The sequence below is a fragment of the Schistocerca piceifrons genome, chromosome 9, assembly GCF_021461385.2.
Source record: "Schistocerca piceifrons isolate TAMUIC-IGC-003096 chromosome 9, iqSchPice1.1, whole genome shotgun sequence".
Lineage (NCBI taxonomy): Eukaryota > Metazoa > Arthropoda > Insecta > Orthoptera > Acrididae > Schistocerca > Schistocerca piceifrons.
This window is the reverse complement of record NC_060146.1, coordinates 61,772,382-61,800,295: the sequence shown is the minus strand read 5'-3', so window position 1 is coordinate 61,800,295 and position 27,914 is coordinate 61,772,382. Positions and strand designations below refer to the sequence as shown.

General features: G+C 41.6%; 1 protein-coding gene across 1 annotated transcript in view; it reads left to right on the top strand.

The window, feature by feature from the left end:
- Nucleotides 1–27,914, top strand: part of LOC124717185 — a 162,297-nt gene that overhangs the window by 62,289 nt on the left and 72,094 nt on the right. Inside the window, exon 3 of the mRNA XM_047243962.1 lies at nt 13,723–14,196. Coding sequence (XP_047099918.1) covers nt 13,723–14,196 — 474 coding nt within the window. The remainder of the gene's footprint in view (nt 1–13,722; nt 14,197–27,914) is intronic.

The following is a 27,914-nucleotide window of genomic DNA, read 5'->3' as shown; positions in this document are numbered from 1 at the left end:
TGCCTCACCCTTCATGGAGTGTAGGCACCCATAATCACTTGTCATAGTGTCTTAATTATGTAACTCATAGTATCTTAAATATAAACCATCTTTTGTGGCTACCGAACTGGATATCTAACTTCTTGCTGTTTCTTAATGTTCATATTTGAAGTGTGCATCTCATTGCTGCAAATTGTCTCCATCTGAAAGAAAGTCTGGGCTATTCCTATGTTAGGAGCAACTTGTCACATCAATAAAATCTAATAAATGATGTGGCCGAAATGAAAATGTACTTAATAACTTATTAATATGCACCACAAAGTTGGCATTAACAGTGAACCGACTCGAAACCAACTCCGATCAGCTATTGCCGTCATTGCTTATATAGCTTTTACCAGTCAAAATTTGAATTCATTCATTATTTCAAACAGTAATTTTGAAGTTTGCAATTAAAAATCTCATTAGTTTTTCAAAACAGATTACAACATTTTGATCTAGAATTTGTTACACTCTATCCAGAATAATAAACATACTGAAATATTACAGTTATCATTGCCAAATTACATGAAACTCCTTTCTACAGTAATGTTGGATTTAGACATCTTAACAACTTTTTAAATACAGGTTTGATTTTGATATTTACATGCATGGCTGTGTGTGCCGCCATATTGGCGGCTGACCTTGAACTTGACTTAGCCGCAGCACGAGGCGCCTGGTGGATTGCGCTCTAGTTTCAACAGAGCACGATCCGCTGGAAAACTCAGCTTCCGGGCCGCCATTGCGGTTTATCTGCTCGCTACTTTCTGCCGCGCCCATCGAGCTTCCGGTTATGAGCAGGATGTGTGACGTATGGCGCTGCTGTTATCAGTACATGCAGGCAGCTACTGCTTGTTTGCTGGACTTGTATTGCTGCTATATAACGAAGCTGCTGCATTTTAATTAACATGAGGCAACTGCATGTTTTACACAGCCATGCTTCCTTTTTATTCATTAATAATTATTATAATTAATCTTTCGTTATTTGTGCAGGAGTTCCGACTCCTGGGGAGTTGGGTTGGTTTATTTTCTTATCTATTAAATACTACTACACATTGATCTTGCCAAAAGTTTGCAATTAAAAATCTCATTAGTTTTTCAAAACAGGTTACAACATTTTGATCTACAATTTGCTACACTCTATCCAGAATAATAAACATACTGAAATATTACAGTTATCATTGCAAATTACATGAAACACTTTTCTACAATAATGTTGGATTTAGACATCTTAACAACTTTTTAAATACGGGTTTGATTTTGATATTTACATGAACCCTCCATCCTTAAATTTAGCTGAACAGTAGTTACAATTGTGTGAAAGTTATTTTATGTGTTCAAAGTGACCCCCATTGGCAGCCAAATAACATCGATGCTGTTGACCTGTTTACCGAACTAGGGCTGTCTATGTTGCCGGTGCGATAGCCGCACAGGATGCCTCAATGCTTTCTTGTAGCTCATTCAGTGTAGTTGGCTTCTGTTGATAAACTTAACTTTTAAGGTGCCTCATAGGTAGAAGTCAAGAGGTGTAAGGTCTGTAGACTGCAGTGGGCAGTCAACAGATTCTGTTTGAACTATCTGTTGTACACTTAGATTTTCAACCAAGTAGGCTCTGACCTCTGGTTTAGAGGTGGAGTACCATCTTGTTGTAGGTAAAATCTTTCATTCGCAAACACCTCTCAGATGGCAGGTAAAATCGATGTTAGCAGCCCATGAAAATACATCTCACCAGTAACAGCACCTTCAAAGAAGAATGGGCCAATCAAACTGTGCATTTACAGACCACAGCAGACATTAACACCCGGTAAATTAACATGTTTGCCCATGTGAGTGTGAGGATTTTCAGGAGCCCAGTACATGCAGTTGTGATGTGTTACTGCACCATTCAGCTCGAATTGCACCTCGCCAACAGATAACCGTCTCTGCAAACTGTTCACCCTTCACAAAACATGCATTCAACTCCATTCTTCAACCTGGGTCGTCCTTGTTCATAGTCTGCAGCAATCCTGGAATGTACACTTTCCTCTTTGCAGCCTTCAGAATTTGTTACACACTTTCATGTACACCCTGCTTCTCAGATTTTTGAGGTGACCTAATAAAATGTTGCAACACAGCTACGCTGCAAGCTGGGCATTTTGATGAATTTGGTTGGCCAGACCTTTCCTTGTACACATTCTGATCAGTGCTGTTGGCTTCATATTTATTACAAATATGATAAATTGTTGTATGAGTTGGTGGTTGAGTTCTGTAAACATTACGCCATTACCATTGTCCCTCCCTCATGTTTTCGTACTTCCAGTACCACTTCAAAACAGCCTTGCATTGCTCAGATGACAATCTTACTTCCTTCAGTGCTGCGCTGTCATGTGCTGGAAAACGAGTGCCAAGAACTGGTGAGGAAACAATGTACGTTGTTACTGTGCAAAATTGCAACAATATGCCATTTGTTCCAAAGATATTAACTATCAAAGAGTATTTACATTTTTCTGAACTCCTGTGTGTCTCTGTTATTAATCCTATTTTGTAACTGTTCCAGTACGATAAGCAAGCAAAACTCAAAAATCAGTCAACGAGTGTTTTGTAAGCAACTTCTTTTATGGGTGAGTTGTATTTTCTTAGGTTTCAGCTGGTAACCCAAAAACATTTCATCAATAGTTTTATAAGGTAATTCCACTTGATGCTGGCGATGCTTCTTTCTACATTCATCTCTTACATCTGTATCTTTGTTGATGCAAGAGCTAAGAGGATTAATGATACATGAAAATTACATACCACCATATGTAGAAAACTTCATTTTGCTGTCTGGAACCATTCATTGAAATCACTTTTTATATAGTGAACAGCACACCCCTAGTTTTACAGTCACTAAGGGTGTGAATGATGGTACCTTTACAAATGACGATGTTGCCTTTTTGAACATGGCGTATTGAGTTCTATCTGCTAGAAAGTCCTGGATACAATTGCAGAGATGGCCTGTCTTCCATGAATTCTGTATTTTATTCACTAAGCAATGGTGGGAACAGTATCAAATGCCTTTGGGAAGCAAACAACACATCTACCTGGGTGCCATATCTGCTCAGCCTTCTGAATGTTATGGGCAAACACAATGAACTGAGTGAGACCTTAGTTTCTCCCAGTGTATACAAAGTTCAAATAACTTACAGGAATGTGGCCAGGTGATGTTGTCGATTACTACCGATATTACAAGAAGTACACACCCTGTCATTTTCAAGGCAAAACTGCAGCAAGTAAGCATTGTCTAAGGAAATTTAAAATCTCTCTCTCTCTCTCTCTCTCTCTCTCTCTCTCTCTCTAAACACAAGCATCACCACACAACCAACAATGACCAGTGTCAGAAGTTATCAATAGTGAAAGTTAATAACCAATGGGTGAGGTGGCATTAATGCTGTCCCTCTGTTTTTTGACAAAGGAGAGAGTAGTGTTCCATCCAGAATTTAACCGAAAGCCTCCATCATTACTTGCTCATTTAATTTCACCTACTATCTTATTAACACTTTCCCAATAGCTGGAAGTGCATTCCAGAATCTCTGTGTTGTTGTATTCCTAGGATGATCAATGCCAAGACAATGTTCTACAAAAGCAGTTTCGCTCAGCTGTTGTAAGCATGAGGTTGGGTCGTTTGGGGGAGGAGACCAAACAGTGAGGTCATCGGTCTCATAGGAATTAGGGGAGGATGGGGAAGGAAGTCGGCCACGCACTTTCAAAGGAACCATCCTGGCATTTGCCTGGAGCGATTTAGGGAAATCACGGAAAACCTAAATCAGGATTGCCAGACACGGGATTGAACCGTCATCCTCCCGAATGCGAGCCCAGTGTGCTAACCACTGTGCCACCTCATTTGGTTTGTGAGAATGTATGATGCTTATGCTCAGTACGCCAGTCCTAATAGTGTAACCAGTATGTGACATACCACACATACGAGGAATATGTCAGACACCCAATCCTGTTGGAAATTCTCCCTGCATATTATCATCACTCACGCGGTACATGGTTGGTCAGTAGCACAATGCACTCCGATCTGTCTTTCACTATAACCAATCTGATGAAAAGTGACCTCAGGATGGGCTAACTCAGCTGACAAACTCTCAGGGTCTGAGATGAAGTGGGGCCTTTTAATTGAGGTACAAAGTACCCACTTCACACTGAGCCAGATGGTGACAACCATTAGCCTATAGATACAAGCAGTGTGAGTAGGCTTCCTATATATGAAATTTCCCGATGTACCATCAACCAACCCCCAGACCAACAAATCAAGGAAGGGAAAGTATTCATCCTTTTCCCCTCCATCATGAAATGAATATTCAGCTGGGCTGAATTCAAGTATTTTTAAAGTTCTCACTGTGCACAACAAAAGTGTCACGTATGTATCTGAAAAAAACACATAGGTTTCAAGGTTGCCAACTCCTTGAAACCTTCCATAAACAAATTGGTGATAGGGGCTTCCCATCAAAACTCTTATCTGTCTACTCATAGTGCTGGTCATAGAATAAAAAGTAAGTGGAAGTGAACAAATGTCGAAATGGGTTCATTAATTTGACACCAAAGCTAACTTCAGTCAACTGTAACGAAGCAGACAAATACGAGTGAAGAGACAGACCACATCAAAACTTAGTAGAATATCACAATCATTCAAATGCATTCCCTCTAATTGTCATAAGAATTCCACCGAGCTCATAATGTGATACTCAAACTGACCTACTAGTGTTCTCAGCAGGTGCTTTGTTACATGATTTGTCATTGCACCAATATTACTTACAGTCGGAATAAGAGGAACACTTTCTCCTTGTGACACTTCAGAAGGCCATATAACCAACCTAGGGGAAACTTCACAGTAAGAGCTGATTGTATGTATCGTATTGTATGTTAACTGTGGACCTAAAAATGACGGAGAGGCTCCGTCCCTGCCGCAGCTGCAGTGGTCCACAACTCCACGACGACTACCGCAGTCCACTTAACCCCTCCGCCGCCCCACACCAAACCCAGTGTTATTGTGCAGTTCGACCCCTGGTGCCCCCCCCTCCCCCCGGAAACATCTCACACCAGACGGTTGTAACCCCTATGTTTGCGTGGTAGAGTAATGGTGGTGTACGCATACGTAGAGAACTTGTTTGCGCAGCAATCGCCAACATAGTGTAACTGAGGTGGAATAAGGGGAGCCAGCCCGCATTCGCCGAGGCAGATGGAAAACCGCCTAAAAACCATGCTGGCCAGTTCACTGGACCTCAACGCAAGTCCGCTGGGTGGATTCGTGCTGGGGGCCAGGCGCTCCTTCCCGCCCGGCAAGCCGTGCGTTAGACCGCACGGCCAACCGGGCGGGCAGTAAGAGCTGACAGTCTCCTACAACAAGGAACGTTCTTCTTTCTCTCAACAATTTTTTTGGGATCATTGCAGATCTTGTGATACACTGAATTAGATAGTAAACAGTGCATCTTTCGAACGTAAACCTGCTTGTCCAAAACGAGTTTAGCATTTCCTTTCTGCAGGTAAAATAACAAAGTATGGGTCAGTTGTAAGTGAATGATAAGGGCACCCCTCTGCTGCTGGTCAGTTCTGTGGATGGACGTACCTCAGTCAACACATGACATGCCTCCCTCCTAGTCTCCTCTGAAACATCGGGAGGTAGTTAAAAACAGCCTGTTCAACAGAACTAATAAAATCAAACACTGGCAAACACTTGGGAATCAGCGCAAAATTTAAATCATTCCCTAATGTGGATAAAGCTGTGTCGTCAGAAGCTTTCTTGGCGAGATCTATTACAGGATGTCAATTGGTAGTATTAGACTGTGAGCCATTGAAACATTCAGACTATGCTAAATGCAAAGCAGTTGAATGAAAATTTTAGTCAGACTATGACCCTGAAACATCACCCAGCCAATCCCAAGAAAAAGTTGAAATTTTAGTAGCTATCAATAAATGAAGCCAAAACAATTCTTTGGAAAGAAAAGCTGACCGTTGATGAGTAATGGATCCTCTCATGAACAAGAGCTAGGCCAACACGTTGTGCAATATAGTGCACAGCTTTGCCAAGTGTTGGAACATTATTTTAACTGAGGTTTTCCATTCCGTTGCACAATCTTTACTTGCTGCATTTTTCTTTCAAAATGACAAGATGTGGTCCTATTGCAATATTGGCAGTTTTTGATCATGTTACTTGGCTGCATTCTTGTAAGTTATGTGAACACAGTGAATAGTGTTTCCCAAGACCTCTGTTGGCAGAATCCATATTGACTCTATACAGGGTAAACCTGAAATGCTGCAAAAAAGTTTCTGAGGTTGTTCAGAGATATTTTATGTATATTTTGATGTAAGGGACATGTGGTCTTCAATGGCTCACTACATGTTAATTGCAGTTTGCTTGATTTCTTGTCCTTGTTTATCCTTGTATCTGCATAGCACTGAATATGCCCAACAGTTCAGATGTTGACAGTATGTTCTGTGGATCTTGTTTGGAAACAGATTTGTTCTATTCACTCACAGTACTTCAAGGCAGATGGGACCAAGAAGGGACAGGAGGGGTAGTGGCTTCAAGACCTCGTTCAGCAGTCATTGTGCCAGTGTCCTCGATTAAATTTCGAACACCTACGCAATGTCTCATTAAGTGAGGACATACGACTCTGTTGATGGTGATCCACCCATCAGATGTGGATGTTAAGCTCAGCGGCTCCCATGGTGCTATTCGGCTATTTGATAGGAGTGGGTTGTCTGCTGGCAGTGGGCTTCACAGTCTCCCTCCTGCCATCATCATCCAACACATACATGACACCACACTATACACAAACCCATTACAGTGACCTACACTTAACAGTTACACTTAAACAACATGTAACACTCACACTTTGCACAGGAAAGGTCCCTACCAGTGTGAAGGATAGAAAACAACTACCTTTCCAATTCAAGTGGCCGAATATTCCCTTTCGGTCTTCCAGCCGTTCATGCTGTATGACTTCACTTGCTGTTGACAACAGTAATGCTAAGTTTACTTTCCACTCTTGGGCTTGTGTTCTCTTTAGCCTGGTCCTGTGTCTGGCAGTGATTGTTGGTACAGAAACTCTCTGTCCGAACAGGCCTTGTTAGGCCCAACGGTACTGAGTGGCTGCCGTGTCATCCTCAGCCCACAGGTGTCACTGGATGCGGATATGGAGGGGCATGTGGTCAGCACACCGCTCTCCCGGCCGTATGTCAGTTTACGAGACCGGAGCCACTACGTCTCAATCAAGTAGCTTCTCAGCTTGTTTCAAAAGGTCTGAGTGCACCCCGCTTGCCAACAGCACTCGGCAGACCGGATGGTCACCCATCCAAGTGCTAGCCCAGCCCGACAGCACTTAACTGTGGTGATCTGATGGGAACTGGCATTACCACTGCAGCAAGGCCGTTGGCTTATTGTACAGAAGGTGGACAAAAATACACATATAAAAAAAAGTTTTGCATCACCCCGGTTCGCAGAACTCCTGAAGATAGATGTTGATTGTGGATATTGTATCACAGACACAGTTTCTTTGACTGTTGAGAGATGTCACCAAACCCATCCATAGATTTAAACAACCAGGCACGAGCAGCACCTATTAGACGGAGGGGGTCCGACAGCCGATCAGTTCCAGTCATTCCACCAGGAAGGAGGTACACGGCTCATGTTGTCTCTAGTTCAACCATGCTTAGACAGTGAACACTCTGGTTCAATCACATCCACATTGTTGCTTTGTGCCAGAAAGGGATCTCAACAAGGGAAGTGTCCAGGTGTCTCGGAGTGAACCAAAGCGATGTTGTTCAGACAAGGAGGAGATACAGAGACAGGAACCTACGGATTATGGCTCGGAGGAACCCTGACAGCAATGCCACCATGTTGGATAATGTTTTTTGTGCAGTCAAAGGATGTTGTGTTGTGACTCAAACGGTGCGCAATAGACTGCATGATGCGCAACTTCACTCCTGACGTCCATGGCGAGGTCCATCATTGCAACCACAACACCATGCAGCGTGGTACAGATGGGCCCAACAACATGCCAAATGGACCACTCAGGATTGGCACCACGTTTACTCCACCAATGAGTGTCACGTATACCTTCAACCAGACTATCGTCAGAGATGTGTTCGGAGACAATTCGGTCAGGTTGAACGCCTTAGACACACTATCCAGTGAGTGCAGCAAGGTGGAGGTTCCCTGCAGTTTTCGAGTGGCATTATGTGGGCTGACTGATAATGGCAGTATAGGCTGTACAATACGTGAGTGCCATCCTGCGACTGATAGTGCAACCGTAATGGTAGCACATTGGCGAGGCTCTGAGGGATCTGTGTCAAATCACCATTGAGGAGTGGGACAAACTGGACGAAGAGTGCCTTGATAGCTTGTGGATAGCATGCCACGATGAATACAGGCATGCCTCAATGCAAGAGGACGTGCTACTGGGTATTAGAACTAACGGTGTGTACAGCAATCTGGACCTCTGAAGGTCTCACTGTATGGTGGTACAACATCCAATGTGTGGTTTTCATGAGCAGTAGAAAGGGCGGAAATGATGTTTATGTTGACCTCTGTTCCAATTTTCTGTACAGGTTCTGGAACTCTCGGAAGTGAGGTGATGCAAAACTGTTTTTGATGTGTGTATCAAAACATCAAGAACACAACACCTTACACACCTAATACGGTGTAGGAAAAGCATTGGCATTTGAAACAGCTTTCCATCATCACAGAATGCATAAATACAGTTGCTGTATGTTTTCAAGGGAATCTTGTATGATTTGTCCTACAAAATAGTAACAAGTTCTGGGATGAATGATGGAGGTGGATAGTGCTCATGCACCATTCTCTCCAAAGTAGACCACAAATGCTTAGTGATGCTGGTGACAGTGGTGACCAGGGAGAGGTGAAAATTCACCCTCATGCTCACGGAACCAGTCCTGAATGATGTGAGCAGCGTGAACAGGAGCTCTGTCATCTCGGAACACAGCTCGCCATTGGGAAACAAATACTGTACCGTGGGAAGGACCTGATAAAGTGGTCATATAATCCTTGGCAGTAACACAACGATGCAGAGTAACCGTGGGTCCCATGGAATAGTGTGATAAGACTGCAAAAATCATCGCTGAATCTCTCCTATGTTTTACTCTTGGGATGTAAACTGAGTCTGAAGATTGATTTCAGTGTCTTTTCATAATTGATTGATCTGCACATACAATGTTGAGCATTTTTCTGTAGCATCATATCAGCTTGAAACCCCTGTATTCAGTATACACTGGCTGTAAGATATGAGGAACACTTCCTGTAGCCTTAAGAGCACCCTGTGCAAACTAATTTTGGTGAAACTTTATGAGGGGCTGTCCACATTCTAACCTTGAAATCTATGTTTAATGCCCATCACAAGAGGTCATGGGAATAGATGATTTGTAAAGCTAATGATGTAATGATGCTTTTTGTTTCAATCACAGGAGAAATAGTAAGTATGACATGCAACAACTTCCTTAACATACTGGGTGCTAGAGTGTGATGAAATATAATTTTTGAAGAAAACACTTCATTTGCATGGGAAAGAACATATAAACACCTAATAAGTAATTAACACTGATCTTTCTTTTTATGCTTTGGCCACATCTTCACATTTCATATATACATTGCAGGAATCTGGAAGCAAGTAAAATGCAAATAAAGTGTCAGCTTCCTGGCTACACTACATGTCAGTCATCACATCCTACTGTGTGTTCAAAAAGTCTTGCCGCAGTGCCGTATGATTGTTAGCCGTGCGTGCCATATGATTGTTCACCTGCCTGGGTTTTTCAACAAAACAATAAGTGCAGAATGATACTTCAGTGATATTCTGTACCCATTCATAGGAGAACTTGTGTTAAGTGAAATATTGAATGGTTATTTTCAACAAGGTGGTGCAGCCACACATACGGCTTGCGTTTCAATGACACTACTTGCTGATGTTTTTGGTGATTCCATAATTTCACAGGGACTTTGCCCTCCACGATCGCCTGACCTAACACCACCTGACTTTTTCTTCTGGGGTGTATCGAAAGCAAATGTCTATAAAAACCGCCCAAAATCCATTGATGAAGTGAAAACTGCAATATCTGCTTTCAATGCTTCTGTTACAGAAATGTTACAGCTTGGGTTTGGAAATATGATTAGACAAATTGAATTGTGTATTCAACAACAGGGGGGGCACTTTCTACATTTAATGTGAAAATTTGTAAGTAAAACTGAATATTCAATAAATTAATAACTTGTATTTCAATGAGTTTCATTTTGGTATATTCACTGCAGCATGCGGCACGCGCGGCTAACAATTGTACGGCACTGCGGAGAGACTTTTTGAACACCCTGTAGGATCCGCATTTACATTTGTTGGCTTTGCCAACGCAAAACTATATTTTTACTTTCCAAACTAACCTTAACATCAGGATGTGCTACAGATGTGTCTGTCATCACTCGGCAGTTCTGCTTTTGAGAGACAATTGTTAAAAATAGTTCATCGCAGACAGTGCAAAGTGCTGTATATATCAATACAAGAAATCCTGTAAGTAGCAGAAACAGAAACTGAAGAATGGACTGTTCACAAAGTATGATTAAGCTGCATAATTTTGTCACCACAAGCCAGACTTGTATTTTTGATGATACCATTAAAAAAAAAAAACAGCTGTTAATTGGGAACCACTTACTATCCTCTCATTGACTGCTTCTAACGTGATATGGAGGTGCATTGCAAACACCTGCACTATATCATGAAAAAGTACTGTGAACAACCCTTTGTAAAGTTTAGGTATTGTTTGTTTGCTACTGTTTCACTTACATTACTTAAAAGCAGTATTGTAAAATTAGTAAAAGTGAATGGATCAGCTATATAGCAGAATATCTACATACCAAACGGTGGCAGGAGGAAAAACACATAAAAGGTATTACATATGAAGGCTTTCGGAGCCAGTGGCTCCTTCTTCTGGCAGAGGAGTTGAAGGGGAAGGAAGAGAGGTTAGTTTTAGGAAAAGGGGTTGAATTCCGAAAGGTCACCCAGAACCCTGGGTCAGGGGACTTACCAGACAGGATGAGAAGGAAAGACTGATTATTGGGGACTGCAACGGATGAGATTTGAAAACATGAGAGCTTAAAGGTGACAAGATGGTGGTAATATACAAGAAAGAGAATAGAGCCAAAACATCATGCAAGAGTTAATGAGAGCAAAAAGCTAAGTGCGCTGTATGTGATAGAGGTGAGAGCAGGTGGCGGAAAATAGACGGGTCAGAAAATGAAAGATGTAGAAAACTAAAAGGAAGTGAAGAAAGTAATAGTTACTGTTAAGAAATGCTGAAAACAAGGAAACTACCATAACTTAAGGCCAGGTGGGTGGAAAGAACCAAGGGCATGTTGTAGTGCCAGTATCCACCTATGGAGTTCTGAGAAATTGTTGTCTGGGGGAAGAATCCTGATGGCACATGTGCTGAAATAGGCACCAATGCTGTGCAACAGGTTATTGTGTGTTGCCAGTGCACACCCACTGCATATGCCCATTCATCTCAACTGATATCTTGGCAGTAGTCAGACCAATGTAAAAGGCCAAACAGTGTTTACATAACAGCTGATATATAACATGTATCATTTCACAGATGGCCATTCATTTGATAGTATATGTTTGGTTAGTTACAGGGCTTGTTATAGGTTGTGGGTGATAGGGGGGTGCATAGGGCACCTTGCAGTGGGGCAGTCACAGGGCAGAAGGAGCACAGGATCTGTAAAGGATCTTGCAGAGATTGGGAGAGCGATAAAAATCTATTCTAGGTGTGGTGGGCAAAACATCACACAAAGTGGACCTCATTTTAGGGCATGATTTTAGGACATCATGGCCTTGTCAAAGTAGCTAATTACTACAGTCAAGGTGAGGATAATACTGAGTGACAGGTGGTGTACTCTTAAGCTGTGTTTTGTGGGGATCTGCAGTACCAGGATTGGATGTGATGACCCAGGAAATCTGCTTTAGAACTAGACTGGTGGGGTAATTATGTCCAGTGAAGCCTGAGGTGAGAATGGTGGTGTATTGGTGTAAAGAGTCTGCACCTGAACAAATACATTAGCCTTGAATGCCAAGGCTGTATGGGAGGGAACTTTTGACATGGAAAGTATGCCAACTGTCAAGATGTAAGTACTGTTGCTTATTAGTAGGTTTAATGTGAAAAAAGTGAGTAGCTGGCCTTTGGTGAGGATGAGATCAACATAAAGGAAAATGGCATGGGATTCAGACAAAGAGCAGGCAAAATTTAATTGGGGGAATGTATTTAGAGATTCCAGGAGTTTTAACAGTCAGCCTCACCTGAGTCCATAGGGCGAAATGTCTCATTGTGAGGCTGACCTGTTAAAACTCCTGGACTCTCTAAATACATTCTCCCAATTAAATTTCATGTAATCCTGTCCCAAATCCCACACCACTTTTCTTTTCACCAAAGCTTTTTGCTGGACGTAATTATCCACCAACCTAGTTCAAAAGCAGATTTACCAGGCCATCACATCCAATACTGATACAGTTGATGCCTCCAAAAAACAGCTTCACAGCACACCACTGGTAACTCAGTATTAATCAGCTACTTTGACAAGGGCACAACTTCCTAAAATCGATCCCTGAAATGAGATCCATTCTGTCTGACATTTTGCACACCACACCTAGAATAGCTTTTTGTTGCCCTCCCAATCTCCGCAATATCCTTGTCAGTCCCTATTCTCTTTCTACCACCATCTCCCTACCCTATGGCTCCTACCCCTGTGATCATTCCCGCTGCCAAACTTGTGCTATACACCCTCCTACCATCACCTATATCAGCCCTGTAACTGGCAAAACATATATTGTCAAAGGGAGAGCCACCTGTGAAATGACATATGCCGTGTACCAGCTGTTATGTAAATACTGTTCGGCTTTTTACATCGGTGAGCCCACTGTAAAGTTATCAGTTAGGATAAATAGGCATAGGCAGAGGGTGTAGACTGCCAACACTCAATATCCTGTTGCAGAGCGTGCTCTACACTGTGACAGTTGTGAGCTCAGTTCCTGTTTCATCACACAGGACATCTGTATTCTTTCCCCAGACACCAGCTTTTCAGAACTCTGTATGTGGGAACTGGCACTACACCATGTACTTAGTTCTCGCCAACCATCTGGTCATAATTTAGGTTACTTTCTTTGGTCTCAGTATTTCTTCACAGTAACTATTCCTTCCTTCATTCCCTTTTAGTTTTCTACATCTTTCATTTCCTGACCTGTCTTTTTTTTTGCTATCTCTCTCCTCCTCTATCATATACAATGTACTTAGCTTTCTGCTCATGCACAGTGTTCTAGCAGTAATCTGTGCCTTGCATATCACCCTACCTTCCACCTGTTAACTCTCTGGTTTTCAAATCTTGTTCAGTACAGTCTTTCCTTCTCATCCTTTCCGGGAAGTCTCCTCTGACCCAGGGTTCTGGGTGACTTTTCTGAACTCTGCCCCTTTCCCTAAACCTCAGCAGACCTTTTACTTCACCTCTCTTCCTTTCCCTTCAACCCTAGTGCTAGAAGAAGGAGCCACTGACTCTGAAAGTTTACATACATAATAGCTTTTATATATGTGTTCTCCTGCTGCCACTTGGTGATGTTTTTCATCAATGCAATTAAATTATATTTTCAAAAGCCGATTATTTTTGTTGATATAGCAGAATACGTTTCTTTGTTCCAGTGGCACTGGAAGCAAACCTGCAGACTACCCACAGAAGCCTCCGTACAACCGCAATTATTTCGGTCAGCCACCAGGCACCAGTAAATTGACACATGAGGCCAGATATCCTGGCTACCAACAGGGCTACCCAGGATATCAAAACTATCCAGCTGGATACCCCAGATCTCCTGGGGATTATGGACGTCATGGAGGCTACCCATCATCGTCAGGTGGTAGCACATACGGTGGGCACCAACAAGTGTACGCTGGCTCTCCAGGCTTCGTCCATTATCCGAGCAACAGATACTCTGGTGGCGGCTCACAGTGGAGTCCTCCGGGATACACACCCAGCTACAGTATGATACCAGGCCTCGACGGTATCTACAGTACCAGGGGCAGCCGTTTCTCGACAAGCTACCATTCCAGCCAATTTGGACTCTCAAAGAATTTTTTTAGGCCAAGCTTCCCAACCGTCATCTCCTTGTCAATACCACAGTGAGTACAGCTTAGGCCATAATTTTATTTTCATTAGAATTTTTCATCCAGGAAAAACCCAGAAATTTTTTGGGATTCTGAGTATTTTTCATTGTTTTAGTTTTCAGATAAATTTTTGTAGTTTTGACTGGTAAGAACTGGTACTTTAACAAAGAATTTTACGTTAGTCCGCTGCTGTAGAATAATACTGCAGCAATAAAACATAAACGAGAGAATAACACCATAATAAAAATGTAGTTGCGAAGAAAATGTGCCATTTGAAAAACAAAACACTGTGTAAACACAGACGAACCTGTCGAAGGCTGTAGGATGGAGACTATGCAATACTTTGTAACAACAAAACTGCTTTTGATGAGTATGATGTCACAACTGTTTACATTTCTAACAGTTCACAGGAAACTACTGTAAATGGTGGTTTCAGAAATGTTATTTTCTAAGTAAATTTCCTTTTACACAAGATGAATTAAGTTATATGTGACAATCATGCAGCATTTGACTCTCATTAAAAACTTAACACTTTGAGGACCAGCCACTTAGAAAAATTTTGGGGCGAGAAAACCAGCCATTTATGCCATTATTTAAAATTTTACTGGTTCATTTGTGCTTGATATATTATAAAGGGTTATACACACTAAAATATTGTACGTGCGAGCTTAGCATTTCTTGTCACTGTGCTGTATGTATATTAATTTAAACCATTACCTTTTTCTAATTGTGTGATTGGGCTACTAAGTCATGTTGTTATTGGCTGACTCATCACATTTGTGTCCTATATTCTGCTGTCATTGACTGCAAGATCGTGTGACTTGAGCAGTGACTGGCTGACAAAAGAGCAGTGTAGTTTTGATTTCAGTGCTCCAGAAGTAACCATGTGTGGAATTAATATTTATGCTTTCATAATACAAAAATATACAATATACATGTTGCCGCACACCAAACCTATTCCAAAAGGGTTTTTTTTTTTTTTTTTTTTTTTTTCCCCCCCCCTAAAGCTGAGAAGTTCTACACTGGTGTATGAAACCTTTACCTTTCAGAGGATTGATAAATTTGGGTATAACATGTTTTCATGTGGGACAAAGTGTATTTTTAAGTGGGAAATCTGGGAGTTTTTTTCCTTGTCTGTGTACAATGTTAAAAGAACCCACACTGGTCACTCTATAGATGTTGGACTGGTAGCACCTGGTCATGTGATCCTCTATCTCTGACAAAAGTCATGTCAGTGACATGAACATATTTCAGTTGTTTGTGTGGAATCAGTATAGCAAGTTCGATCAACATGGATACTTGACAGAATGGCAGAAAGGAGCCGTCATGTTTGAAAGTGCTCATGACCACACGTTGAATGTAGTTATCTGATTTGTCAGTGTACTAATGTGGGCTATCCTACATATCTATGAGGAACAATGTACCTCTTGCAGCCATATATTATCTTGGTGCATACGTTTGTAGCATTCTCGTTTTGTGTGTTGGTATTCTTGTTGTTATGGGTTTATTTATCAATTGTCATTTTTTATTTGTAGTTAACAGGGTATATATGACCCAGGACAACCGGGAAATCTGGGAAAAACCCGGGAATTTTTCGGAATTCTGGGAATTTTTCACTGTCTTAGCTTTCAGTTAAATTTTTGTAGTTGTGCCTGGTAAAAATTGGTTCTCCTGCTACTGGAGAATGATACAGCAGAATAAAATATAAACGAGAGCGAAAAAAAAATAAAACTTTAGTGGCAAAGGAAATGCACAATTTACAACAACAAAACACCGAGCACGCACAAGCGTCTGCAAATAGCAAAAATATGTCAAAGGCCATAGGGTAAAGACTATGTAATTCTTTGTAACAATAAACTGCATGCTACATGATGTCACAACTGTTCAGATTAGGTTCATTAGTAGCTGCAAGCAGCCAGATGCCAACGAGAAAAATCTTTCTCACGCACCCTAGCTGCCAGATTCGCACATGCGGAAAATTGTCTGAGTTGTAGTGGGGAGGGCGTTAGTCTCCACACGACCCATGTTTGCGTTAAGTGATTTTGCTGCTTCTCTTCATTTACAGCTCCCACATCAAATGAAAACAAAAAGAGTTTCTGTGGCTGGGAGCTATCAAGTGAATTAAAATACACTTACTTAATTACGGAGGGCAAAAATATATTATTTTATTATTTTTCCCCCCGCCATGAACCATGGACCTTGCCGTTGGTGGGGAGGCTTGCGTGCCTCAGCGATACAGATAGCCGTACCGTAGGTACAACCACAACGGAGGGGTATCTGTTGAGAGGCCAGACAAACGTGTGGTTCCTGAAGAGGGGTAGCAGCATTTTCAGTACTTGCAAGGGCAACAGTCTGGATGATTGACTGATCTGGCCTTGTAACAATAACCAAAACGGCCTTGCTGTGCTGGTACTGCGAACGGCTGAAAGCAAGGGGAAACTACGGCCGTAATTTTTCCCGAGGGCATGCAGCTTTACTGTATGATTAAATGATGATGGCGTTCTCTTGGGTAAAATATTCCGGAGGTAAAATAGTCCCCCATTCGGACCTCCGGGCGGGGACTACTCAAGAGGATGTCGTTATCAGGAGAAAGAAAACTGGCGTTCTACGGATCGGAGCGTGGAATGTCAGGTCCCTTACTCGGGCAGGTAGGTTAGAAAATTTGAAAAGGGAAATGGATAGGTTAAAGTTAGATATAGTGGGAATTAGTGAAGTTTGGTGGCAGGAGGAACAAGACTTCTGGTCAGGTGACTACAGGGTTATAAACACAAAGTCAAATAGGGGTAATGCAGGAGTAGGTTTAATAATGAATAGGAAAATAGGAACGCGGGTAAGCTACTACAAACAGCTTAGTGAACGCATTATTGTGGCTAAGATAGATACGAAGACCACACCTACTACAGTAGTACAAGTTAATATGCCAACTAGCTCTGCAGATGACGAAGAAATTGAAGAAATGTATGATGAAATAAAAGAAATTATTCAGATAGTGAAGGGAGACGAAAATTTAATAGTCATGGGTGACTGGAATTCGAGTGTGGGAAAAGGGAGAGAAGGAAACGTAGTAGGTGAATATGGACTGGGGCTAAGAAATGAAAGAGGAAGCCACCTGGTAGAATTTTGCACAGAGCACAACTTAATCATAGCTAACACTTGGTTTAAGAATCATGATAGAAGGTTGTATACATGGAAGAACCCTGGAGATACTAAAAGGTATCAGATAGATTATATAATGGTAAGACAGAGATTTAGGAACCAGGTTTTAAATTGTAAGACATTTCCAGGGGCAGATGTGGACTCTGACCACAATCTATTGGTTATGACCTGTAGATTAAAACTGAAGAAACTGCAAAAAGGTGGGAATTTAAGGAGATGGGACCTGGATAAACTGAAAGAACCAGAGGTTGTACAGAGGTTCAGGGAGAGCATAAGGGAACAATTGACAGGAATGGGGGAAAGAAATACAGTAGAAGAAGAATGGGTAGCTTTGAGGGATGAAGTAGTGAAGGCAGCAGAGGATCAAGTTGGTAAAAAGACGAGGGCTAGTAGAAATCCTTGGGTAACAGAAGAGATATTGAATTTAATTGATGAAAGGAGAAAATATAAAAATGCAGTAAATGAAGCAGGCAAAAAGAGATACAAACATCTCAAAAATGAGATCGACAGGAAGTGCAAAATGGCTAAGCAGGGATGGATAGAGGACAAATGTAAGGATGTAGAGGCTTATCTCACTAGGGGTAAGATAGATACTGCCTACAGGAAAATTAAAGAGACCTTTGGAGATAAGAGAACCACTTGTATGAACATCAAGAGCTCAGATGGAAACCCAGTTCTAAGCAAAGAAGGGAAGGCAGAAAGGTGGAAGGAGTATATAGAGGGTTTATACAAGGGCGATGTACTTGAGGACAATATTATGGAAATGGAAGAGGATGTAGATGAAGTTGAAATGGGAGATACGATACTGCGTGAAGAGTTTGACAGAGCACTGAAAGACCTGAGTCGAAACAAGGCCCCCGGAGTAGACAACATTCCATTGGAACTACTGACGGCCTTGGGAGAGCCAGTCCTGACAAAACTCTACCATCTGGTGAGGAAGATGTATGAAACAGGCGAAATACCCTCAGACTTCAAGAAGAATATAATAGTTCCAATCCCAAAGAAAGCAGGTGTTGACAGATGTGAGAATTACCGAACAATCAGTTTAATAAGCCACAGCTGCAAAATACTAACACGAATTCTTTACAGACGAATGGAAAAACTAGTAGAAGCCGACCTCGGGGAAGATCAGTTTGGATTCCGTAGAAACACTGGAACACGTGAGGCAATACTGACCTTACGACTTATCTTAGAAGAAAGATTAAGGAAAGGCAAACCTACATTTCTAGCTTTTGTAGACTTAGAGAAAGCTTTTGACAATGTTGACTGGAATACTCTCTTTCAAATTCTAAAGGTGGCAGGGGTAAAATACAGGGAGCGAAAGGCAATTTACAATTTGTACAGAAACCAGATGGCAGTTATAAGAGTCGCGGGACATGAGAGGGAAGCAGTGGTTGGGAAGGGAGTAAGACAGGGTTGTAGCCTCTCCCCGATGTTATTTAATCTGTATATTGAGCAAGCAGTAAAGGAAACAAAAGAAAAATTTGGAGTAGGTATTAAAATCCATGGAGAAGAAATAAAAACTTTGAGGTTCGCCGATGACATTGTAATTCTGTCAGAGACAGCAAAGGACTTGGAAGAGCAGTTGAACAGAATGGATGGTGTCTTGAAGGGAGGATATAAGATGAACATCAACAAAAGCAAAACGAGGATAATGGAATGTAGTCGAATTAAGTCGGGTGATGTTGAGGGTATTAGATTAGGAAATGAGACACTTAAAGTAGTAAAGGATCTTTGCTATTTGGGGAGCAAAATAACTGATGATGGTCGAAGTAGAGAGGATATAAAATGTAGACTGGTAATGGCAAGGAAAGCGTTTCTGAAGAAGAGAAATTTGTTAACATCTAGTATAGATTTAAGTGTGAGGAAGTCATTTCTGAAAGTATTTGTATGGAGTGTAGCCACGTATGGAAGTGAAACATGGACGGTAAATACTTTGGACAAGAAGGGAATAGAAGCTTTCGAAATGTGGTGCTACAGAAGAATGCTGAAGATTAGATGGGTAGATCACATAACTAATAAGGAAGTAGTGAATAGAATTGGGGAGAAGAGGAGTTTGCGGCACAGCTTGACCAGAAGAAGGGATCGGTTGGTAGGACATGTTCTGAGGCATCAAGGGATCACCAATTTAGTATTGGAGGGCAGCGTGGAGGGTAAAAATCGTAGGGGGAGACCAAGAGATGAATACACTAAGCAGATTCAGAAGGATGTAGGTTGCAGTAGGTACTGGGAGATGAAGAAGCTTGCACAGGATAGAGTAGCATGGAGAGCTGCATCAAACCAGTCTCAGGACTGAAGACCACAACAACAACAGTTTCAGTTTACTGATTTTATTTTATTTCCAAGTTATTAGCAGTCAAACATTAATCACCTTGCAGAACAATGAAGTTATTTTTGCAAGTGTGCTAAAGAAATTTGGCATCATTAATCTTTCTGCTGAGGCGATCATTTTATTTGAAACGAAGTGTTTCATTCCACAGTATTGGCCAGTTCCAACTACTCCCTGAATTTCAAGTGCATGTTATCATCTTCTGTCATGTATGGCATTATGCCATAAGAAAGAACCAAAAATGAGATCATAGAGTTCTGGTACTCCAAGAAAACTTAAATCCCAAAAACAGCACTGAAAACCTTAATATCAGATGGGACGTACTTCATTGTGAATCTGGAAAAAAACCAATGTGCACTTCAAGGCAAATGATGCATTTTATTATGGTTTACGAAATTCTGATGCTCTTGGGAGTATCCTCTGATGGTGTAATGTAAGCTCTCTTAGTGCTTTATACGTATGAATATGAAGGTTTCCTACATCACTGCAGCTGCAATGCCTGTTTTCTGGCACTCTCTGGCAACTAATAAATCGAACCTATTTCTAACAGTATTGCGAACGGTGGTTCGAAAAGTGCTACTTTCAAAGTAAATTTCTTTTTACGCAAGATGAATTATGTTGCGTGTGAGAAAGTGCGATGAATCTCTAAATCACAGAGCATTTAAAACTGAACACTTACAAGAATTTCGAGCCCAGGAGACCAGGCATTTATGTCATAATTTTAAATTTAATGGCACATTTGTGAGATGTATCTTAAAGTATAACACACGCAAAAAAAGATCAGTATTACATGTGAAACATGAGACCAATATTAGATGTGAAAGCTTAGCTTTTCTTGTAGCTATACTATGTATATTAATGTAAACCGTTAACTTTTCCTCTTTGTGCTTTCACGCTACGTAACCAGTGATCTTGCTATTGGCTGACTACATCATGTGTCCTATGCTCTGAATATCTGCTGTCATCGGCTGGTGAGATCGCATGGCAAGAGATATGATTGGCCTACAAAAGGAAATTGCAACCTCGGTTTCAACGCTCTGGAAACTAACGTGCTGTGTTTGGTGCAATTCGAATTTATACTTTTGTAATACGAAAATATGCAGCGTACATGTTCCTGCAAATCAAAGGTCTTTCCAAAACTTCTGTCCCCCAGCTTTACTTTTTTTTCCGGGAAGTTCTACGCCTGAGTGTATTTTATTCAAAGGATTGATAAGTTTTACAGTTCCAAGGGAAAATCTATGGAAAACCTATTGTCACTTAGCACCAGAAAAAGTGTATTTTCGCCCGGGAAAAAGGTTATTTTTTAAACGGGAAATCCGGGAATAATCAGGGAATTTTTTTTCCTTGTCCCCATATACACCGAGTTCACTGTTGCTGTTCGAGTTTACATATCGTCAATTGTCATTTGGAGACAGAGTGGAATTATGGACGCTAGAAAATTGAGTGCCAAGTGGAGAAATTGGAACATTTCCAATATATTCTTCTGTTTGAGTTCAATAGAGGGGTGACAGCAGTGCAGGCAGCCTGAAATGCCATTTGACAGAGCACAGCAAGAAAATAGTTTTCTCATTTTAAGGAGGATTGTGTTAACATTAGTGATTCTCCATGTTCAGGAAGAACTTCAGAGTTTGATGAAGATAGTTTATGCAAATTAATCCACAATGATCCACATCAGTATAATTGAGAACTAGCAAGTGTGATGAACTGTGATCGTTTCACCATTGGGCAATGCTTGCATTCAGTGGGAAAGGTTCAAAAATCGGGTGTATGGATACGACATACTCTCTCTGCTTGCTCGCCATCAATTGGCTCATGAACAAGACAAATCATTCTATCCTTTATCATTACTAGTGACAAGAAAGGTTTTTTTTGTACTGACATAAGGGAAAGAAATGAGTGGTTGATCCGAAACAAAGCAACAGTGTGCATCTACAAAAGATAAATTTTTAGCGTCTAATGGAAGACCTGTGTGCATCTACAAAAGATAAATTTTTAGCATCTAATGGAACAGCGACAGTGGGGTGTACTATGAATTGCTTCCCTGAGGTGTAACCATCAATGCTGAAATTTATTGTCACAGGGTGTATACGACCCGGGATAACCGGGAGATACGGGAAAAACCCGGGAATTTTTTCACCCGGGAGAAAACTGGGGAAAACCCGGGAATTGTTTAGAATTCTGGGAATTTTTCATTGTTTTAGCTTTCAGTTACATTTTTGTGATTTTGACTGGTAAGAGCCAATGCTCTAACAAAGGATATTACTGTATCCCGCTACTGCAGAATAGTACTGCAGCAACAAAGCATGAACAAGAGGTAAAGAAAACGGAAATAAAACTTAAGTTGCAAAGGAAATGCACCATATACAACAACAAAACAGTGCTCATACAAGCATCTGCTAACAGCAAAGTGTGTCAAAGGCTTTAGGAAGACTATGCATTTCTTTGTAACAACAAATTGCCTCCGATGAGCGTGGCATGACAACTGTTTAAATTAGATTTGTTTTAGCTGTTGCGGGCAGGCTCTTGCGCATGTGCAGTTGAGTCGCGTATGAGTAGTACCTTCGCCCCTGCTTCTGGTTACAGAAGTGTGGCTGGGTGCCACTGCTTAATATTGCCTCGGTTCAGAAATATAGTAAATCTGGGGCTGATGCACAGAGCAGTCTGAGTTGTGGTGGGCAGCGTCCACGTGACCTGTGTTTGCGTTCAGAGATTTTGTTGTTTCCTCTTCGTTTTATTGCTCTCACGTTAAATGATAACAAAATGGATTTTTGTGGCCGGGAGCTATCAAATGAATTAAAATACGTTCGCATAATTACGGTAGGCTAAAATTTGTTATTAGTTTCAGATTTTATTTCCACCTTTCTTACGGAACAATGAAGTTAATTTTGCCGGTTTGGTTAAGAGATTTGGCTTAAAGTTAATCTTTTCTGCTGAGGCAGTCAATTTATTTGAAACGAAGTGTTTAATTTCACACTATTGGCTAGTTTCAACTGTTTGCTGCATTTCAAGTGCACGAATGGCATTATGCCATAATAAAGAACCAAACATGAGATAATACAGTACTATTACTCCAAGAAAATTTACATTTGAATGTGCATTTTAAGCCGAATTATGCGTTTCAGTATGGTTCACGAAATTTCAATGCTCTGATGTCTTGTTTCTTTTATGCCATACGTAAGATCTTTTAATGTTTGACACGTATGGACATATGGGCTTCCTGCGTCATCGTAGCTGCGCAAGCACGGTGACGCCTGTTATTTGGCGCTTTCTTGCAACTGCTGAAACAAAACTATTTCTAACAGGTCATGGGAAAATATTGCGAATGGTGGTTTGAAAAGCATTACATTCAAAGCAGATTTCCTTTTACGCAAGATAAACTATGCGCGAGAATGTACAATGAATTTCTTAAATCACAAAGCGTTTGACTCTCATTTAAAAATCAACTCTTTGAGGATGACCATTTAGAAGAATTTCGAGCCCAAAAGATCAGACATTTACGTCATTTTACTGGCACATTTGTGTGATGTATCTTAAAGTGTAACATGCGCAAAAAAGATCAACATTATATGTCGAAGCTTATCTTCTTTTCCAGCTTATTAATCTTAAGAGACCAATACTATAGGTGAATGGTATGTGTATTAATTTAAACCATTAACTTTTCTTATTTGTGTGTTCGCGCTGCCTAAGAGTGATCTTGCTATTGGCTCACTACATCACGTGTCGTATGCTGCCATCAGCTGGCGAGATCACGTGACATGAGCTATGACTGTCTTACAAAAGCGCATCGCAATCTCGATTTCAATGTTTTGGAAAGTAACATGCGGTGTTTGGTGGAATTCAAATTTATACCTTCGTAATACGAAAATATGCAGCGTACATGTTGCTGCACATCAAAGGTCTTTCAAAACGTGTTTTTCCCCCCAGAGTTAAGTTTTCTAAAGTGCCGGGAAATTCTACTCCGGTATATAAAACCATAAACATTCAAAGGATTGATGAGGAAGAGTATACTGTCACTTAACACGGAAAAGCCGTATTTTCACCCGGGAAAAAGTGTATTTTTAACTGGGAAATCCGGGAATTTTTTTTTCCTTGTCCACGTATACACCCTGTGTCAACAACTGGGACATCTTGCAGACACAGTTAGAGAATTGGAGGGAGTGGAATAACTAGTGGGCCAAGGTATGAGGACTGCAGCCTTGGCAGCAGTGTAAGCGGCCTCGTTTCCTGTCAGACTGACATGATCAGGAATCCACATAAACACCACAGAGGCTCCATAAAGAGTGAGCAAGTGACAGCATTTCTGCACCTGTTGCGCTAAGGGATGGACTGTGTGCAGTTCACTGAAGCTCTGAAGTGAGAGAGTCGGAGCAGATAATGCAATTGAAAAGCCTGTGTCGTCGGATGTACTGTATGGCCCGTTACTCGGCGAAGAGCTATGCTGTAAATACTGACCAGTACTCCAGAAGCCGATACCAAAATCATCGGCGGTAATGATGAAGGCGCACCTGACACCACAGTCAGTCCAAGAGCCATCAGTGTACACAAAGTACTATTGCAAATTTCCGTGTGAAGGTCATGAAACTTACGGCGATAGTGAGGCTGGAGTAGTATCTTTAGGAAGTGAATGAAGGCCAAGGTGAACACAAGCCTCTGCACGAAGCCAAGGTGGTGAAGGACTCACATCCATCGGAAAAGTGACAGGCAGTGTGAAGTTAAATTGCTGGAACAAGGGCTGAAAGCAAACTCAAGGATGCTTCAGCATACAGACTCTTACCTGGGCTGTTATAAATGGTACCAATGGCCAAACAGATAACGTGATATTAGATAGTATAGAGATTGTGTAAGGGGGGAGGGTGTGCAGATGCATAAATGAAACATCCATAGTCTAGTTTCGAAGGAACAAGGGACTGATACAAACGGAGGACGATGATCTGATCTGCTCTCCAGGAAGTATCGCTGAGGACATGTTAGGACACTGAGGGACTCTGTATAGTGGGCGACCAGGTAAGACACATGGGCAACAAACAGAACAGCAACAGGCCCAAGATTTAAAGATCATGAAAGAATGCAATTGCGCCACCAGAAATTAATACAAATGATTTTGTCAGTGGAATAGCAAAAGCCATTTTTGATGCTCCTTGAGTAAAGACAGTTGAGACATCACTGAAGATGCTGCTTAAGGAGACAAGCCTGTGGAGAATTGCATGATATGGAAAAATCGTCAACAAAAAGGGAGTTGGAGACGCCCAGAGGGGAACAGTCCATGATAGGGTTAATGGAGATAGCAAACAGGACGACTCCCATGATGGAATCCTGAGGCACACTGTTTTTTTAGATAAAGGTGTTCATGACATGCATTGACAGAGTGACAAGATGATCAACTGCAGAATGGCACAAAAATCTGCACTGTGCAGTGGTTAGAGAATTGTGAGGCTCAAGCAACCGTACCAGCTGGGCATGAATCATACATTCTATCACCTTGCAAACACAGCTGGTGAGAGAAATGGACAATAATAGAGGGAGGTGTTTGTCCTTGCCGGGCTTAGGTATGGGTGTGACAGTGGCTTCACTCCTGCATCTGGGAATCATGCCCTCTGCCCAAATGTGATTGCACGCATGAAGGAGATGCTTACGTGCAAGGGAAAGGTTCTGCAATGTGAACATCATCCAGCCCTGGAGCGGAAAATTGGGATGAAGTGGGAGCACAATCTGGCTCCCTCACAATTGTTGTTGTTGTTGTTGTTGTTGTTGTGGTCTTCAGTCCTGAGACTGGTTTGATGCAGCTCTCCATGCTACTCTATCCTGTGCAAGCTTCTTCATCTCCCAGTACCTACTGCAGCCTACAGCCTTCTGAATCTGCTTAGTGTACTCATCTCTTGGGCTCTCTCTACGATTTCTACCCTCCACACTGCCCTCCAGTGCTAAATTTGTGATCCCCTGATGCCTCAGAATATGTCCTACCAACTGGTCCCTTCTCCTTGTCAAGTTGTGCCACAAACTCCTCTTCTCCCCGTTTCTATTCAATACCTCCTCGTTAGTTATGTGATCTACCCATCTAATCTTCAGCATTCTTCCATAGCACCACAATTCAAAAGCTTCTATTCTCTTCGTGTCCAAACGATTTATCGTCCATGTTTCACTTCCATACATGGCTACACTCCATACAAATACTTTCAGAAACGACTTCCTGACACTTAAATCTATACCCGATGTTAATAAATTTCTCTTCTTCAGAAACGCTTTCCTTGCCATTGCCAGTCTACATTTTATATCCTCTCTACTTTGACCATCACCAGTTATTTTGTCCCCAAACAGCAAAACTCCTTTACTACTTTAAGTGTCACATTTCCTAATCTAATTCCCTCAGCAACACCCGACTTAAATCGACTACATTCCATTATCCTCATTTTGCTTTTGTTGATGTTCTTCTTATGTCCTCCTTTCAAGACACTGTACATTCCGTTCAACTGCTCTTCCAAGTCCTTTACCGTCTCTGACAGAATTACAATGTCATCGGCGAACCTCAATGTTTTTATTTCTTCTCCATGGATTTTAATACCTACTCTGAACTTTTCTTTTGTTTCTTTTACTGCTTGCTCAATATACAGATTGAATAACATCGGGGAGAGGCTACAACCCTGTCTCACTCCCTTCACAACCACTGATTTCCTTTCGTGCCCCTCGACTCTTATAACTGCAAATTGGTTTCTGTAAAAATTGAAAATAGCCTTTTGCTCCCTGTATTTTACCCCTACCAGCTTTAGAATTTGAAAGAGAGTATTCCAGTCAACATTGTCAAAAGCTTTCTCTAAGTCTGCAAATGCTAGAAACGTAGGTTTGCCTTTCCTTAATGTTTCTTCCAAGGTAAGTCGTAAGGTCAGTGTTGCCTCACGTGTTCCAACATTTCTATGGAATCCAAACTGGTCTTCCCAGAGGTCGGCTTCTACCAGTTTTTCCATTCGTCTGTAAAGAATTCACGTTAGTATTTTTCAGATGAGACTTATTAAACTGATAGTTCGGTAATTTTCACATCCATCAACATCTGCTTTCTTTGGGATTGGAATTATTATATTCTTCTTGCAGTCTGAGGGTGTTTCGCCTGTCTCATACATCTTGCTCACCAGATGGTAGAGTTTTGTCAGGGCTGGCTCTCCCAAGGCCGTCAGTAGTTCTAATGGTTGTCTACTCCCGGGGCCTCTCTTCAGGAACCACACGTTTGTCTTGCCTCTCGACAGATACCCCTCCGTTGTGGTTGAACCTACGGTACGGCCATCTGTATCTTGGAGGCACACAAGCCTCCCCACCAATGGCAAGGTTCATGGTTCAGGGGGGGTACACAGTACAGACGCCATTGTAGTACTCTCAATTCTGAGAAGAGAAGGGTACTATGCGAGCCTCCTCCACTCGTTTCTGATGGAGGAAGGTAGGGTGATAGTGGATGGAGCTCGAAATCTCTGCAAAATAGCTGCCCAAGGTGTTGGAGATAGCAGTAGTTTCCACGATGACATGATCTGCCACTGTCAGGCAGGAAACTTGGGAATAGACCTTGGTCCCAGACAGCAGTTGATGGTTGGCCCACACTACACAAGAGGGAGTGGAACTGTTAAAAGAACTAGTAAAGACCAGCAAGCTTTCCTGCTATCCTGAAGAATGCAGTGACACTGTGCACACAACTGTATGTAATGAATCTATATCTACATCGATACTGCAGTGCCTGGCAGAGGGTTCATTGAGCTACCTTCCCAATTCTCTATTATTCCAATCTCCACGCAGAAAGAACCAACACCTGTATCTTTCTGTACAAGCTCTGGTTTCCCTTATTTGATCATGGTGATCATTTCTCTGTATGTAGGCTGGCGTCAACAAAATATTTTCGCATTTGGAGGAGAAAGTTGGTAACTGGAATTACATGTGAAGATTGCTCCACAGCGAGAAATGCCTTTGTTTTAATGATGTCCAACCCATTTCCTGTATCATTTCAGTGACACTCTCTCCCCTATATCATGGTAAAACAAAATGTGCTGCCCTTATTTGAACTTTTTTGATGTACTCTGTCAATCCTATCTGGAAGGATCCCAAATCGCACAGCAGCATTCTAAAAGAGGACAGACAAGCATAGTGTAGACAGTCTCCTTAGTAGACCAGTTACATTGTCTAAGCATCCTGTCAATAAAATGCAGTCTTTGGTTAGTATTCCCCCACAACATTTTCTATGTGTTCATTCTCATTTAAGTTATTCGTAATTGTA